Genomic DNA, 15,935 nt, shown 5'->3' on the forward strand with positions numbered 1-15,935 from the left:
GGGAACTTTCCACTGGTTTGTGAATTCTGTCTGGAGGATGGGTCTAAGAACTCTGCGTAGCAATATATAAGTTCCTGGTGCACATATTTGTTTTGGGATCTAGGTATTTGCCTCTGTCTTGAGTGATTTATACTGTAAGAGATGGATTCCAAATATATGTTTAAGTAATGTGAAGTTTGTTGATAATTTGCTTAAAACTTTGATAACCTCCTGTGGAGATGGAATTTACAATGTGTAATCCCCACATATCTTTCTAGGAGGTGTATCAAGCATCCATGACTGGGGTTTGTGACAGTAGACCTACCAAGTCCTCGGATAACTCTAGCAGGTTGCAAATACTCAAAGAGAGAAGGGGATGTAGGTCTTATCCTCTTCTGTTTAATAACAATTGAGGTACTTCAGTCTGCTTTTTATATTAGATAGTGGATGAACCACTTGCTTTGTGCCTTCAAGATAAGGAAAACATGGAAGGCTAGAACAGTGATGGTACGTCAGGAATATTAGAGAAAAGGACACAGGAGGTAAATGGGAGAAACCTGAAAAATGGAAATACATAAACCAAAACTTACTCAAGTAAACCTTCAGATGCTCTTTGCTGACAGCAAGAACTCTACTATTAATTATCTTAATTTGTTTCTCCTGTAGAATTTTAACAGGAGTGGACAGCAAAAAAATCTTCTTCTTGGCCCAGAAAATTGGCTAAAACTAGTGAAGTTGAGTGAAAGACAAATGTTTCTAAGTATGGTGCTAGGCACATGTTGATGTATCTTGAGAGATACTTCTGTATAACTTGAAATCTACTGGAAAGTGTTAAAATACATGTTCAGATGATGAAATTGGTACTGTTTTTAAGCCAACTTCTATGGACAGATAAATTACCCATTCTGGAACTTGCTCTTTGGCACCAGAATTGTAAACCAGCTAATTCAGAAGGACTTCTAGTATTCATGTATTGCTGCATTCTTAAGGGTTGTTTTTTCCTAACTGGTTAAATTAGTGTAAATGGTTTTGACCATGATATTACCTACTGTAAGTGCAGATAGTCCAACAGAAAACACAGGATAAGCTGAATAAGGTGGAAAAAGAGAGTAGGCTGTAGAGGACAATGAGAAGAGGACTTGAGTTCCTTCAGAACTAAGTTCTACCTTTTTTAACAAGTTTCAGAGTTCTTTGCCACAGGTGTCTTGGTAAGGTTCTTACAAAACTGGGTTGTATAGAGATAAATGTTGTACTTTGTTATCTACAGCTTCCTCTATTTCCAATGCTTGTGTATGATTAGTAAAGAATATAGAGTTTCTTTTTAGATGGGCGAAGTTTTCAAAACTGCTGAGTAGCCCAAGTGGGGTTCTTTGTCCCTTTCAGGGAAAATGTACTTTGGACATAAAACTGCTGCCAGGAAATTTTGTTTCCACTGATGTCTGTGGTGAATTCCTTTTTGTTTGTTTGCTTTATTTGCTTAAGGTTTTTTTATTTGTTTTAATCGAATCCAGATTTTCCCCACAATTTTCATTTAAGTGGATGCCTTCTCTTTGCCTGTTTAGTAATTCTTTTTGTTCCATGTGTTTTCAGACCTGCTGATACTGTGTGTATCGAGGGGAAGAAGATGCTTTGTCGATACGAGATACAGAGCTGTTTTCTCTTGGCTTTTCTAGCTGTCACAGCTTTTTTCATCAGTGATGTCCAGGGCCAAGGTAAATCATAAATAAGATGGAGCTTTTCACTCTGATGTGCAGAAATAGACTTTTTATTCCAAGTGCAAGTGTTCACATCTTAGTAGGATGTGAATCCATTACTACTGAAATGAAGCAGGAATTTTGCTGCTGATCTCGGGGAGCAGGTGGGAGTAGAATTATATCTTCATGTGTGCTCTTTGAACCCAATATCTCAAATAGCATAAATATTTGTGCAAATTCATGTGTCTCAAAATGAGTTATATGCAACATTTTTTTTACTCCTATTTACATGAAAGCACTTATCAGAAATTGCTCTTACTGTCCTCTGTGTAATCAAGTAAGTTTGAAGGCTCAGATATGGTATTAAGCTTGTACGGAGTATGTATTTTTTTCTCTTTTGGAACAGTAGCTGTTGTAGTGCTTATATCATTCCATATTGCACAGATCTGTTAAATGTCACAGACTACTTCTGCAGCTTTTAAAATGAAAATCTCCTTTGTGAGTATTAAAGGATACTGCTGGGATTGTTAGGCTTACATACTTGTTGGATTGTACTGACAGTGGCTTGACTGCTAGAGAAAATTTATCCTATTGCTTGGGGAAGGAGGGAGGATGAATACCAATGAGTTTTTATGATTTCTAAAGAAAGGCATTTCTGTCAACCTCAGATTTATGTAATCCCTTTGATATGAGACTGCATGGGCATAACCAGGAGCAGAATTGGATCCTGGGGTCTTCTAAAGTGTTTTGTATAATGCATTATTCATGAACATATTCAGAGACTATTGGCAACGTGAGGCTTTTAAAATCCTGATAATGCAAGTAGCAGTGTTGTCCAGTCTGCGTGCCACTTGAGTGCTGGGGAAGCATACCATCTTGGATGTTTGGAAATCTGTGAGCATTTTACAAGCCTCTCCTAGAACTTAGGGACACGTGTAAGCTGCAATATATGATGTTGGCGATGTGAGGTGAATCAAAAAATGTATGTTCCCAATGTTCAGTGCATCAATTCTGGTCAGAAATGAAGTTCGGAATGTTTGTGACTTAATGAGCCAGTAAAGCAAAGCATATGGTTAGTCCTTTCTCTGTATTTCAGTCCTAATACATATGGTTAAGATCTGCAAAACAGGACTGGGGATTGCGATCCATCTCCAGAAAGTTTTGCGAAATTCCTGGATGTTGGAAAACTGTGTTCTTCTCTGCTTTTTTTAAAACTTTGATTCAATCAGTTATAGTTGGAGTTTTCTCCCTTTAATATCAATACAATGAAATGAAGGTCAGAGAGAGTTTTTTTTCCACAGTAATCACACCAGCAGAAGTTAGCGTTGGTGAATTTATTCTTGATGGATAAAGAACAATACTTCCCTTGTTATTAGGTTCTTCTAACAAGCATCAGCTATGGAATGCTGTCAGCAGTGTGATACTAAGCTAAGCGGACTGTTTCCGTGGCCCAGCATGACTGTTATTCTATTGAATGAGGTGATATGAAGTCTCTATTCCATGCTCACAGGAAAAAAAATCTCTTGGTATACTTAAAATAATAAGATGTTTCTCCAATTCGTTCTTTTCTCAAGGTTGCCACCTCTTGCAGTAAGCTCTTCATGCAGCTGGCTAGCAATTAACAATTTAATACAGTTTGTTTGTCTGTTTTAAGGAACTACACTCTGCCAAGGTGTAGGAAGAGCTGGTATTAGTTCCAGCTTGTGTTTCCTTCCTTTGGCAAAGATGCTCAGGTGAATGTGTGTAATGTGACTTCTTGGAAAGGAGAATATGGTTGTGAGACTGAAGCCAGCGTGCCTGAAGCTACAAATTATCCTTTCAGAGAAGCTGTGTGGTTCAGTCTCATTTTTTGCCCTATTGCCTTTTAAACCACATAGTGCTGTTCGGTTTTTACTCAACAACGATTATTTTTTCAGCACTGCTGTTTCTTCCGCATTCAATATAATGTATAAATAACATCTTTTGTCTACTTACGTTCTTATATAGTACATGAAAATAGAGATGGGCAAGAAAAACACTTGGGAATTTTTGATTTATTCATAAAGTAACTTGCCTTGAGACTTTTTCTGTATTTAAAGACAGAAACTTTTCTTTATGTAGCAATAATTTTCATGTATTACTACTGTAATTGCAAAGTAATTGCAATTATTAAGTTGTTCAATTCTTATGACAACAGTAAATTGGAAGCCACAATATTTAGTTAGTATCCAAACTCGGACTATTGGATGTCTTGGAGAATTGTCCATAAGCAATTTATTGTATTTTTCCTTTCCTGTAAGAGTTGAAAGCATTCTTTCCCTTGTTGTCCATAGGAGTTATGTGTTTGGAGTGCTTATTTACCTGGTGGCATAAACCAAAGCCTTGAACTTGTCAGTTTTCTTTTGGGTGACTGCTCTAATGTTGCTGACAGCCATTCTCTTTGCATTCCTGTAAAACCACTTAATGAGATCTAGCTACTGATTTTTATCAGTTAACTGACTCAGCTTGGATTAATTTTTTTCCCTTTCTGCAAGAAGTGAGATTTTTTTCCACAGACAATAAAGGTCCAAAGAAATAAAGATATCCTCTTCAGGTTGGTGAATGCATAGTAATTCCCATCAATATTTTGTTGTCTGTTTGAGTGTTAGATTTTTAACTTCCTTAGCTATATGTACTTTTCTATGCCAGAACGTTAGTCTTTGCACAACTAAGACACAGTTAATTATCTGTCTAGTGAATAATTATTTTCTTTCTTATGGTTTATTGCTGTGTGGGAATGTCCTTTCCGCTGCACTGCTGCCTTTGATACAAAAAGTACCCAGTGAAAATGAACCAGTTATGTAAAGACTATTCTGGCACAACTTTTCTAGTCTTTCACATTGTAACTCTGTAGTATACAAAAAAACTTCTGGTGACTGTGTCCTTCTTTGCTTGTAAGATCTGTGATTGTTTAAGGGCTCAAATATTTACCTGTTTTGGTGATGGCTAATAGCAATTAGGCCAGAACTATGCTTCTTTGTTAGAAGGTGCTTTCATAAACTGTCAAGTTGAAAGTAGGATGGAAAGAAATGATGGGGAAGGAAGAAGATGGCAGAGAAAATGAACTCTGAAATTCTAAGACATGATTGGGGTGGTTTTTTGTCAGTCCTTGGTGTTTCTTTGTTGCTCTCTGCTCTGCTTCTTAATCCCCATACAAATTTACCACTTAATCCCAGTAAAATCTGCAGCATTTTCGCACTTGCATACAGTCATTATTTAAAAGTTTATTTTCTATTCCTGAGGTAAAATAATAAAAGAAATTGTATTTTTGCAAACTTCTAGGTATGATTTGTCACTCTTGTTCATTCTGCCCCAATTTATTGTGGTTTATGTATAGCTCAAAAGACACAATGAATCTTGAGAATGAATTAAAAGCTTTAATCCATAATTACAGTCTGCTTGGCTTTAAAAACTTTTTGCCTTAGTCTCTATCATGTTTTTACAATTATAGCATGCTGAATGTTCTTGCAGAAACCTGCCTAGCAAAACATTTTGCAGTAGGAGGGCCAAATTTTCAAAGAACCAGTGTTGTATTTGCAGTGATTCCTGCATATGCTCTTGCTGACAGCCTCTTTCTTTCTAAACTTCATGGAGGTGACAGGCAGACTGAAGATGAGGTCTGACAAGATTGTGCCCAGCAACTGTGGAAATGCACGGGTTGGGTGTAAGCCCAGTGCTGGAAATCAGAACAGCTTTGAGTGTGTGGAGTTCATGTGCTGCCTGCTCCTTCTGTCCCCTTGCCTGTCCTCTTGAGCTTGTTCTCTGAAGTCTTTGAGAATGCAGAGGTGTTGCCAAGCTGTTCTTGATACTTATGTACTCTCTCTTCTATGTTCTGGTGTTAAGTCCCTCAAGGAAGAGAACTGCAGAACCTGCTCTTGGTCTGACAAAACGGCCACTTGCCGAATGAGAGGCTGGATGCAAGGGAATATTGTATTAAACCTCCAGATTATTACTTCTAAGATCCAAAATGTATTTAATAGTAGATGACATGAAAAAACATGCACCCCCAAATCTCAAAAAAACTACAGCCTGCCTCGTTCCTTCTTTCTTCCCCCAAGCTGCTGGAAAAAGTAGCGTGTAGGAAAAAGTAATCGGTTCAGTACAGGTCTTTGGCTGCTGCTGGTGCCAGAGCTGCACTGGCTGTAGCAGGTCAAATGGAGAGGCCAGAGATTGTTGGCCAGCACATTCTGCCTATTGACTCAGATGCTCCATGAGCTGTAATCCTTAAATCTCAGAAATATCATGAGACTGTTGGTTTATTATACCTAAAGGACCAACAAACTGTGGGTGTGAGCCTAGTCAATTAAGAGCAATCTTAGCCCTGGGGAAAAGAAATTGCCACTTACCTGCTTCCAATAATTTCCCTGATTTCTTAGACTTACTAAGAAAAACCTTAAGGATGTAGTGGCAGAGGCACTAAGGGTTTGGAAAATGAAGGAGACTGTTCAGGGGGCTGTGGAGGCAATGGGAAGAGGAGGAGTAAGGCTGGAGGTGTTTAAAGTTTTCTAGCCCTTCTGTTATTCAACCTCTGGGTAGCTTCCCCAGCTGCCTTTCCCTGTAGATCAGTTTTTTCTCTGTGAGCCAAATTATATTCAAATATATGAAGATTTCCCCTTGTCAACAGCCTTGGATAGCCCAGACTGCACTGCCAGCTGCTCTGCTGCAGTTCTTCAGTGAAGAAGGGATGTGCCTCCCTGAAGCAGAGCAGGTTTTATAGAGTATGGTCCAGCATCAGTGGAGTTTGACTGAGCAGTCGGATGCAAAACTGTGAAAAACTAGTTTATGTGCAGAGACACAAAGTTGCTAATATTATGGTAACAACATGGGGCAGTTTTTCCATTTGTTTTTGTGTGAGTTGCTTCCCTGATTATCATCTCTTTCTCAGTCATTTCATGCTTCTGTTTATTTCACCTGCTGCTTCAGTTAAAGCCCAGAAACCTAGGTGATGGCACAATATAAATAGAAGCCAAATTTTATTTACCATCCAGATTTCCCCTGTCTAAGTCTTGACTTGCCCGTGCATGCCTGCTGGTCTTGATGAGACTGAAGCAGTGTTTGCAGCTGCCAGGCTTTGTGCTGCCTAAGCCAAAATTTGCAAATTGGGCAGCTGATGTTCCCTTTGCTTTGTGCATGCCTGTCTTTTCTCTTGGTTATTCTCTCCTCACAAGGATTTGAAAATTTGGCCCTGGGTGACATTAAATATGGGGAAATGCCCACAGTGATGAGAGATAGAGGAGTGTAGATTATGCATATTTTCAGTGTAAGCAAGAGAGCAATTTAAATTCCCATATATTAACAAAGAGCATTTTTATTACCAGCTTTGCCTGCTAAACTAGTGTCTTAACATCTAACATTGTTTGTCTTTCTGTCCTCTGCTGTTAGGTTGTTTAGTTTGTTTTGTAAAGAGATAAATAAAAGGTCTGTCTGAGGGAAGTAGTGCACCTGGGGATGTCCTTTTACAAACTAATAAACTCATGTATGTGACATTTTAAATAACTCGCATCCTTTACCATTAAAATTTTGTGTTGTCTTCCTATATGTGTTTATTTTTGTTTGTTTAAAATGGGTTACTTTTATTTGAATTTGAAATGTTGTTTTCTTTCCAAACTTGCAGTGTCCCCACCAACAAGACTAAGATATAATGTAGTGAGTCCTGACAGTGTACAGATCTCTTGGAAAGCCCCCAAGGGGCAATTCACTGGATATAAACTTCTTGTCACTCCAAGTTCAGGTAAAATCTGTGTATTCTCTTTTAAGGTGAAAGAACTGTGTTTCTAAGGCTTAAAAGATTTTCAGAGTGTAGTGTCATCCTCCAAGATGAAGAAACTGTGAGCAAGCTTTGGATAATGAAGTATTGGCTGGTCAACAGAAGAGAGATTGATTTCACTAGAGGGTTGTCAGGCACAGAAAATGGGAATCGAATGCTTAAGGTGGCAGAAGTGGGTCAATGCTGGTTATGCTTCATGTGTAGTCTTTGGGAATTGTCACTGATCATCTGTCTTTACCTTTCTTCCAGTAGGGTGTAAGGAAGTCTAGGAAGTGTTCAAGGGAAAGCATTGGAATCCTAATTCAGTCAAGCTGTTAAGGTGGATCTCCCTGTCCCTTATCCCTTAGTGAGCTCTCCAGAAAAGATCAAAAAGAACTAAAAAAAAAAAAGCAATCTTTAAAAATTTTTTGAATGAAAACTTGAAAAAGTAGACCACAAAGTGGCTGTGTAGAGCTATAGAGGTCCTACTTCTGTACATTTAAAATTAAATTTAACTACAGAAACAGTTTTAACATACAGCTAAAATACGTCTTTGTACATATTTGTATGCAGTCTTTATATATAAATACACATAGAAATGTTCAATATTTGTATTTATGCATGAGAATTTCCTTGCCCAAAGAAAGTTGGCAAAGAGAGTATTCAGAGGTGATGTGGGTATGGCAGGATCGAAACTGGCAGCCAATCAGAGAGCAAAAGCCTGTCGGTTTGATGTTACCGAACTTGACAGATTTTTGTAAAATGTGTCTTTTTTTCTTACTTAATGATTTTGCTGGACACCATGGCTGTTTCATGAGGCCCAGATACAAATTCTGATCTTTAGAGTGTTTCTGTTTAAGAAAACTGGTTAGTCTGCCCAGCTTGTTGCTTTTCTGGGATGGTCTCTGGTCTGGCTGTATGGGTATTTCCAAAAGTGGAAAAAGTGGGAATACTTAGGTCATGGTAGAGGTTATGGTATTTTTAAGTAGTTTACTTTAATTTTACATTTAATTTATTTACGTTTACTGTGCTATAAGAAAAGCAAACAAAGTTATGTATTTGTTGGATTTTTTTTTTTGTCTTTTCTCCTGCAGGTGGAAAAACAAATCAATTAATTCTTCAAAATACTGCAACCAAAGCAATTATTCAAGGTCTCATTCCAGATCAAAATTATGCCCTTCAGATCATTGCATTCAGTGAAGACAAGGAGAGTAAGCCAGCACAAGGCCAGTTCAGAAGTACGTGTCTCTTTATGGCTGACACACACATTTTATCAGATATTTAATGTAACTTTTGAAACAGTAACATGTCTTACACAAAGGGGGATGATAGAAAAACAGTTTTTTCTGTGGTGGAAGGAAAATCAAAGCCATGTATTTTAACTGGTATAAGTACAGGTGGAGGCTTGAATTGATTGCATAGTACATTCTTGCATTGGGCTGTCTTTGTTTCCATTGGATTGGCATCCCTTTCTTCCTCATTTCATTAGGAAATTAGCTGGTTATTTCATGGAAAGAATCTTCAGAGAGTGGAAAGAAATTTCTACATTCTGATACTTGAAATATTTCCTTTTTATTAGAACAATATTACAGCTGTGCCAACTGGCAACTAGTTGCTAGTTCAGTCGTATGAAAGGTTGATTTCTTATTGGTCTTCAGCGGTCAAATATATTTACAAATTTAATTTTTTATATGATCAAGATATGGTCTTAACATCTATATCATAATGATATATATATATATATATATGTCTTATCTGATTTATCTTGATCTTAATGCTAAACATGTTAAATATGATTAGTGGAGATTTGGTTGATAAATACAATAATGTGGCAGTGTAGGAGTACAGCTGAAAGCAAACTGAATTCCCTGACACTGAACTTTTCTCACTGTCATTGCTAAATCACCTTTCTCTTAAAACCAGCACAAAACAAAATATTCTGAATACTTGATGTGGTGTGTATCAAAGTCCTTTTAGCTTTTTATCACCACAACTGTGTATTTACTGCCTTAAGTTCTGTTCTGGGTAGGAAACCCACAAAACCACAGATTATTTTAGCACTAAAGAGAAGCCCACAGAAGGCTACAGTAAATTCTATAATAGTAGGTGTAGCTGTATTTTAAATGGCCTTTAGGAAAAGTAGAGCTGGCAACTTGATTTAAAAATATGGGGATTGTGTTCTATTTAGTATATTCTCTTTGCTGCATGTGAAAACATGTACTTAAGGCTGGAGTTTCATTTAAAAACATGATGCCTTGCATGAGTAAAACCAGATACAGTATATATACAAATCCGTTTTTTGCTCTCCTAAGTTTTTTTCCCTGTTCTCTGACATGTGGCCACTAATTCTTGAGATGAAAAAAGGTCAAATATATAAAGAGTTTTGAGAATATAATCTGGTTTAGTGCATTGGAAGTATGGTTTTAATGCTGTTGAGTTGTAACTGATGTACTAAGAATTCTCAAGCTTACAATAAAATTTTATTGTCAAAAGAGTATTTCTCTTTATATAGCCAGCTATACATTCTTATTCTAGTACTAGTGTTTAATGAACTAAGATCAATGGGGATTCTTCTCCTTTGAAAATGCAGATGTAAAAACACGTGTTAGATAAAATCTTTGTCTGTGTAAATATTTGAGTAAAACTGGTGTCTTGGCTTTTCTTTCTTTGTGGTTAGAATTTTGATAGTTCCCAAATCCAGAAATCTGTCAGGATGTGACCAACTTGTCTCCTTTGAACATTTTCAGACTTTTGTACCATTTTTCTGGAGACTAGCCTCTCAATAGCACTAGCATTAGAGGAGCCAGCTCTTGACCTTGCTCTTGGCCTTTTCTCAAAGGAATGCTCCTAGAAGGATAAGCAACAGCATCCTTTTTGGCTGATATTATTCTGGTATTTTACCTCTCGTTTGACTTAGTCAGTCTTGTTCACTTAAGGATTAAACCCAGACTTCCAATTAAGACCTGGTGTCATTGTGGCATTATCTATAACCCAGCTAATAACCAAGATCTGCCTTGGTAAAAACTGAATCCCCAGCAAGCTTGTGGACTTGAATTTGCTCCTGAATCAGTTTCACAATTGTTTGCTAAAGGCAGAAGTGATACACAGTCACACATGCTGTGTGAAGAAGAGGAGTCAAAACTTCAGGGTTTTAGTTCTCACCTCTGTACCTGGAGTGTGAGCACTGTAGGTTCTGCAAAAGGTTGTCATACTGAGAAGATCACATTCAGATGTTTGGCAGTGGTTCATTGTCTTCCTTAGAACTTAGTCTTGTGATTGATTTTGGATTGGAACTTGGAGCACTCCTGGTTGATTCAGATATTCCACATACTGTTGGGTAAATTGGTGAAATCCATTTGACTTTGGTTCCACTAATGCCCAACAGAATGTTTGTACTGTCTCTCTTACATAGTCAAGAGACAGATAACCTCCTTTCATGCCCTCACAGTGTTTTTTTGAATGATGTAGCACAGAGAGACTTTGGTCCTGGCTGAGGCTCAGTTCCTGCTTGGATGAATGTCAGTCATAATCCAATTTTACATAAAATAAAAAGTGTAATTATGGTAGAATTTTATTTTCTGTGGAAGATATTCTCAGTTTCATTGTTTTAAGCTTTTCCTGGATGTTGCAGACAGCTGGAGTATGGATACCAATTACCATTCTAAGGAAATTCTGGAAGGGGTTTTTCTTCCCAATATGTGACTTTAGCAATGATTTTGTCAGAACCTTTCGGACTGTTAGTAGAGCAATACTGGCTACTAATGTAATATAGGAATTGCTAACCAAATTGGGTTCTGCTTGGCTGTTGTGAGAGATCTGGGACATAGTAAGGGAGATATCCCACCCACTTGTGGAACAGGAAACTGTCTCAGCTCTGGAGCAGCCTTGAACTCATGGCAGTATTTGGTGCCCTGAATACAGGGCATGGGATCTAAGCTGATTCTGTAAAGAGGATAGTAACAGCTGGCTGATGTGCTTTTGTGTTGACTGACTTGGAGTGGGACTTTTCAGTGCTGGACTTTCCCCAGCTACATTTGCCAATTTTCTGGACTGTATTTCCAGTGTGGGATCTTGTCTGCATGGGCTTAGGTGCTGATGTCACTATTTGGACTCTCCTGTATGAAGAGAGTTTTGAGAACTTTAATGATGATAGAATGGGGGAAGGTCCATAAAAATGGTAAAGTCAGAGGGAGGGAGGGAAAACCCAGAAACAGTCACTCATTACCTAAGCATATCTTCAGATGCTGTGTGCAACTACTTTATCAGGAAGAAGAAAATTATATGCTACTAACTGCATTGTTTCTAGATTAATTGATTTTTCCCCCCCTTACTTTACAGTTAAAGATATAGAGAGAAGAAAAGACACAAGTAAATCCAAGGTGAAGGATCCAGAAAAAACAAATGCGAGTAAACCAGCTCCAGAAGGTCAGATCATAACACATATGACTTATGTGATATTTTGAAAATAATCAGCTTCTTTATTTAACTTGGTTGTTTTAGAGATTTTCTTTTAGTCAGTACTTTAAATCTGGTTCCCAGTGTTAAATTAAATAGAAGGGAAAACCAGTATTTTCAGTAATATTGGAGAGTTGCTACAGAGGTATTGTTTTTAGTTCTATGCTTTGCTTTGCTTTGCTTTTTTATAAATTCTAAATACCACCATGAATAGATGAAAATTATTAAAAAGTCATTTTAAATAATATTATTAAAAACTGCTTGTACTTCCCCACTGGGTGCACTTTGAGTTAGCTAGTGAAAGAATTGTGTGGGGGTGTGTGTGTACATAATAACTTCATATTATATTGGCTGTGAGACAGACTGGCAGAATTAATTCCCACCTAAAGTCAAATTGATACTATTGTATAATTAGCCATTGTATAATATGGTATAATAACTTGATAAGTCTATCCTAGTTAGGCTGTATATATGAAAACATTTGAAACACTTAGAGGTAGGGGGGAAAAAAAGGAGTTAATTCAGTCCCATTGCAAGGAGCCAATCTTCTGGTGAAATATGATACTGCTTGCCATGAGAAGTTTGTCTAGTATGGATGAAAATCTATTTCAAGCTTAATATACAGCTCTATTTCCTGTTATTCTAAAATTTGAATAGCATCTTCTTTATGAAGTAACCCCAACAGTGATTATTCCCTTCAGTGGTTATTTATGGTATACAGAACAAGCACAGACAAGAAGAGCTTGGAATGACCTTAAATAGTCTCTCTGTGAATAAGCTGGACAGTTTCAAGGATCCCATTTTCCCCTTCCATTTAAATCTGTCTCCAGCGATGCAAGTATCAAAGACCTCACCCAAAGCTTCTTGAAGCCCATGCAAATTTTTCTTTGGTGGATTTTTATTCTTACCACACATGGTTGTGTCATGTTGTATTTATTAACACTATGCAAGTTTGTTTCCATACAGCATTTCTCAAACAAAAGCACCCTGGAATTCCAGTGGGTTCATTGGAAGAATGTTAGTGTTTGCAACACTAAAGAGACAAGTTGTACCTGCTAGCACATGACAGGGTAGTGGATAGGTGATCTTTCCTGCATCGTGTCTAGAGAAAGGCTGAGTTGGAAGAAATGACAGAACTAGAGAAGGAAAATGTGATTTGCTTTCTTAATGAAGGACAAGTGATAAAAGTTGAAGGAGGGAAAACTGGGCCTGTACTTGGAAAAAGTTGATTAAATGCAGACAGAGGAAAGTGTCTGCCAGACTACAGGAGAAAATTTATCCTTTTGTCATGGAGTAAGGGCAAAAATACAATTGGTGAGAGGAGCTTGGATCTGCAGTCTCTCTCTTTTTAGGATTCATGTTTACTCTTGAAGTCTTTAGCTTAGTCACCTTCCTCCTCCCTGCACCAGTTTTACTCACTTGAACTTTGTCAGTTGTATCAGGGCAGTTTGTATTAGAACAAAATACATCTCCATCCAGAACTTGTGAAAAGATACTGCCTTACACTTACTGTGGCAGGTTTTACTTGAAAACTGGGGTATGCATTTGAAACAAAGGCAAAACTTACAAACTTCTTGATCAGCAAGCCTGAGAATAAAAAAGAAAATATTATGCTAGTTTTTATAAATTCTTGAATTTGTTTAGCCCTGTTTCCAACTCAGCTATATGTTATTGTAAAGTAACAGACCTTTTTCCTCCAGTCTAGCTATCGCATATTTCTTTGCTTTGCGCAATATGATGATTATTCAAAGTGATGGAGGTTCCAAATGAATGACTTCAGTGGGAGTAGGGTGAGATTCCAAGTGAAAACATTGGGCAAAAATAACAGCATCAGCAAAAAATGTGTAGTTGTAGAAATGTGTAGGGGTAGAAGTGAATTCAGAACTGATACACAGGCAGTAATGGTACCAAAAGTTTCCTAGTTTAATGTATAAAGACCGTTCCACCTCAAATTGAAATCAGATCAAAGAAATAAGGAACAGTCTGAAATAAATGGATTAAAGAAATAAGTGCAAAATTTTATGGCGAAACCATGAATAATAACTTGATCCTCTGCAGATGTTTGACAGGAAATTATTTGAGTACGACCAAATGAATCCAGGCCAGCAGTTAATTGGTTTCATAACCATTTAGTGTATGGCTAAATTTGATGGGTTTAATAGCAACTCTGATACATTCTTGTGGCTGTGGTCAAGTTGGTTAGACCTTGGGAGCTAACAGTACAAAAGAAATTACTAGAATCATAGAAACATTAGGGTTGGAAAAGACCTGCAAGATCATCAAGTCCAGTCTTTGACCTTATACCACCATGTCCACAAAATCATCTCATGAAGTGCCACATCTGTTCAGCTGTTGAACACTTCCATGGATGGTGACTGCACCAATTCCCTGGGCAGCCTGTTCTCATTCTTACCCTCTCTTGCTGTGATGAAATTTTTCATAATATCCGATCTGAATCTCCCCTGGTGCAACTTGAGGCGATTTGCTCTTGTCCTGTCCCTTGTTACCTGGGAGAAGAGACTGACCCCAGCCTGGCTACAGCCTCCTTTCAGGGGGTTGTAGAGATTGATAAGGTCTCCCATGAGCCTCCTTTTCTCCAGGCTAAATGCCTCCAGCTCCCTCAGCTGCTCCTCATCAGACTTGTGCTCCAGTCCCTTCACCAGCTCTACTCCCCTTCTCTGGACTTGCTCCAGCCCCTCAATGACTTTCTTGTAGTGAGGGGCCCAGAACTGGACACAGGATTTGAGGTGTGGCCTCAGCAGTGCTGAGTACAAGGGGACAATCCCTGCCCTGGTCCTGCAGGCCACAATTTCTGATACAGGCCAGGATGCCATTGGCCTTCTTGGCCACCTGGGCACACACTGGCTCATGTTCAGTCACTGTTGACCAGCACCTCCAGCTCCTTGTCCAAGGGCAGCTTTCCAGCCACTGTTCCCCAGCCTGCAGCACTGCATGGGGTTGTTTTGACCCAACACACTTGGCCTTGTTGAACCTCGTACCGTTGGCCTTGGCCCATTGATCCAGCCTGTCCAGATCCCTCTGCAGAGCCCCCCCTACCCTCCAGCACATCAACACTCATGCCCAGCTTGGTGTTGTCTGTGAACTTACTGAGGGTGTTATTAACATGTTTTTATAAAATTTTTTAAATCTTTTTGATGGCAGCCAGGTTGAATTAGGTAGAATAATATCTTACCTGAGAACAAGAGCAATCTTTGCCCGTAAGAAAAATTGAAAACAACCATTGTCCAGATTATTGTTGTCAGGGGTTGTGGCTTCTGCTCTTGAAGTGAAAGAGTTTCATAATTCACCAGTTATTAGTGTCAAGTTTTGATGTAAAGAAGTGCCTTCTGTGAACATCTGCCCCACTTGTTACGTAAGGATGCTTATTGGCATTAGTAGGCCAGAAAATCCAAAATCATAGTTTTGGGACAAAACTAATAAAGCACAGCAATGTACTTGTCAGTGAGTATGAAAATCATGTGAACTCTTTCAATATTACAAGTTTGTGCATTATGATAAGTTATGTATCCTGCTGATTTTCCTGAAAGTCACTACAGGCACATAATCGTATAAACTTGTTATTTATAAATTCTTAGCTAATATACCTTCTTCAGGGTCACACAATAAACCCCAGAAATTTCTCTTTCAATTTCAATGGGACAAAGATTTCACCACAACCCTTCTTCTCCTATAAGCCAGCTCTTTGCTAAGAAATGCAACATGTAAATACCTGTACTCATGATTCTAGGTAGTTCTAGAGCATCTCACTCTTATTTTCATCTGTGGTTTGGAGGACTGATTATGTAGTACTGTCCACTATTTAATTACCAACTGTCTAATACTCTGAGCTGTGCTGGGAGGTGTAAATGCCTTCTCCTGAACTCCCAAATCTACTTTCTTCTTCTGTCCTCAAATTAGATTGTTATGAGGGTTTTCCTCTGTCTTTATGGAACTCTGTCAACAGCTTGTGTGGCTTGCTAGAAATTTTTCCAGCAGCTTCAGCAACCTAGACTAAAATTTTCCATCTGTTCTGTCCTACTCAT

General features: G+C 38.2%; 1 protein-coding gene across 1 annotated transcript in view; it reads left to right on the top strand.

The window, feature by feature from the left end:
* Positions 1-1,603: 1,603 nt before the first annotated feature.
* Positions 1,604-15,935, top strand: part of COL14A1 (collagen type XIV alpha 1 chain) — a gene marked incomplete at both ends in the record, with an annotated part of 111,819 nt that continues 97,487 nt past the window's right edge. The window contains 4 exons of the mRNA XM_082277820.1: positions 1,604-1,691; positions 7,306-7,422; positions 8,532-8,675; positions 11,776-11,862. Coding sequence (XP_082133946.1) covers positions 1,604-1,691; positions 7,306-7,422; positions 8,532-8,675; positions 11,776-11,862 — 436 coding nt within the window. The remainder of the gene's footprint in view (positions 1,692-7,305; positions 7,423-8,531; positions 8,676-11,775; positions 11,863-15,935) is intronic.

This window comes from Coloeus monedula (assembly GCF_965178545.1).
Source record: "Coloeus monedula genome assembly, chromosome: 1".
In the NCBI taxonomy this organism is placed as follows: Eukaryota; Metazoa; Chordata; class Aves; order Passeriformes; family Corvidae; genus Coloeus; species Coloeus monedula.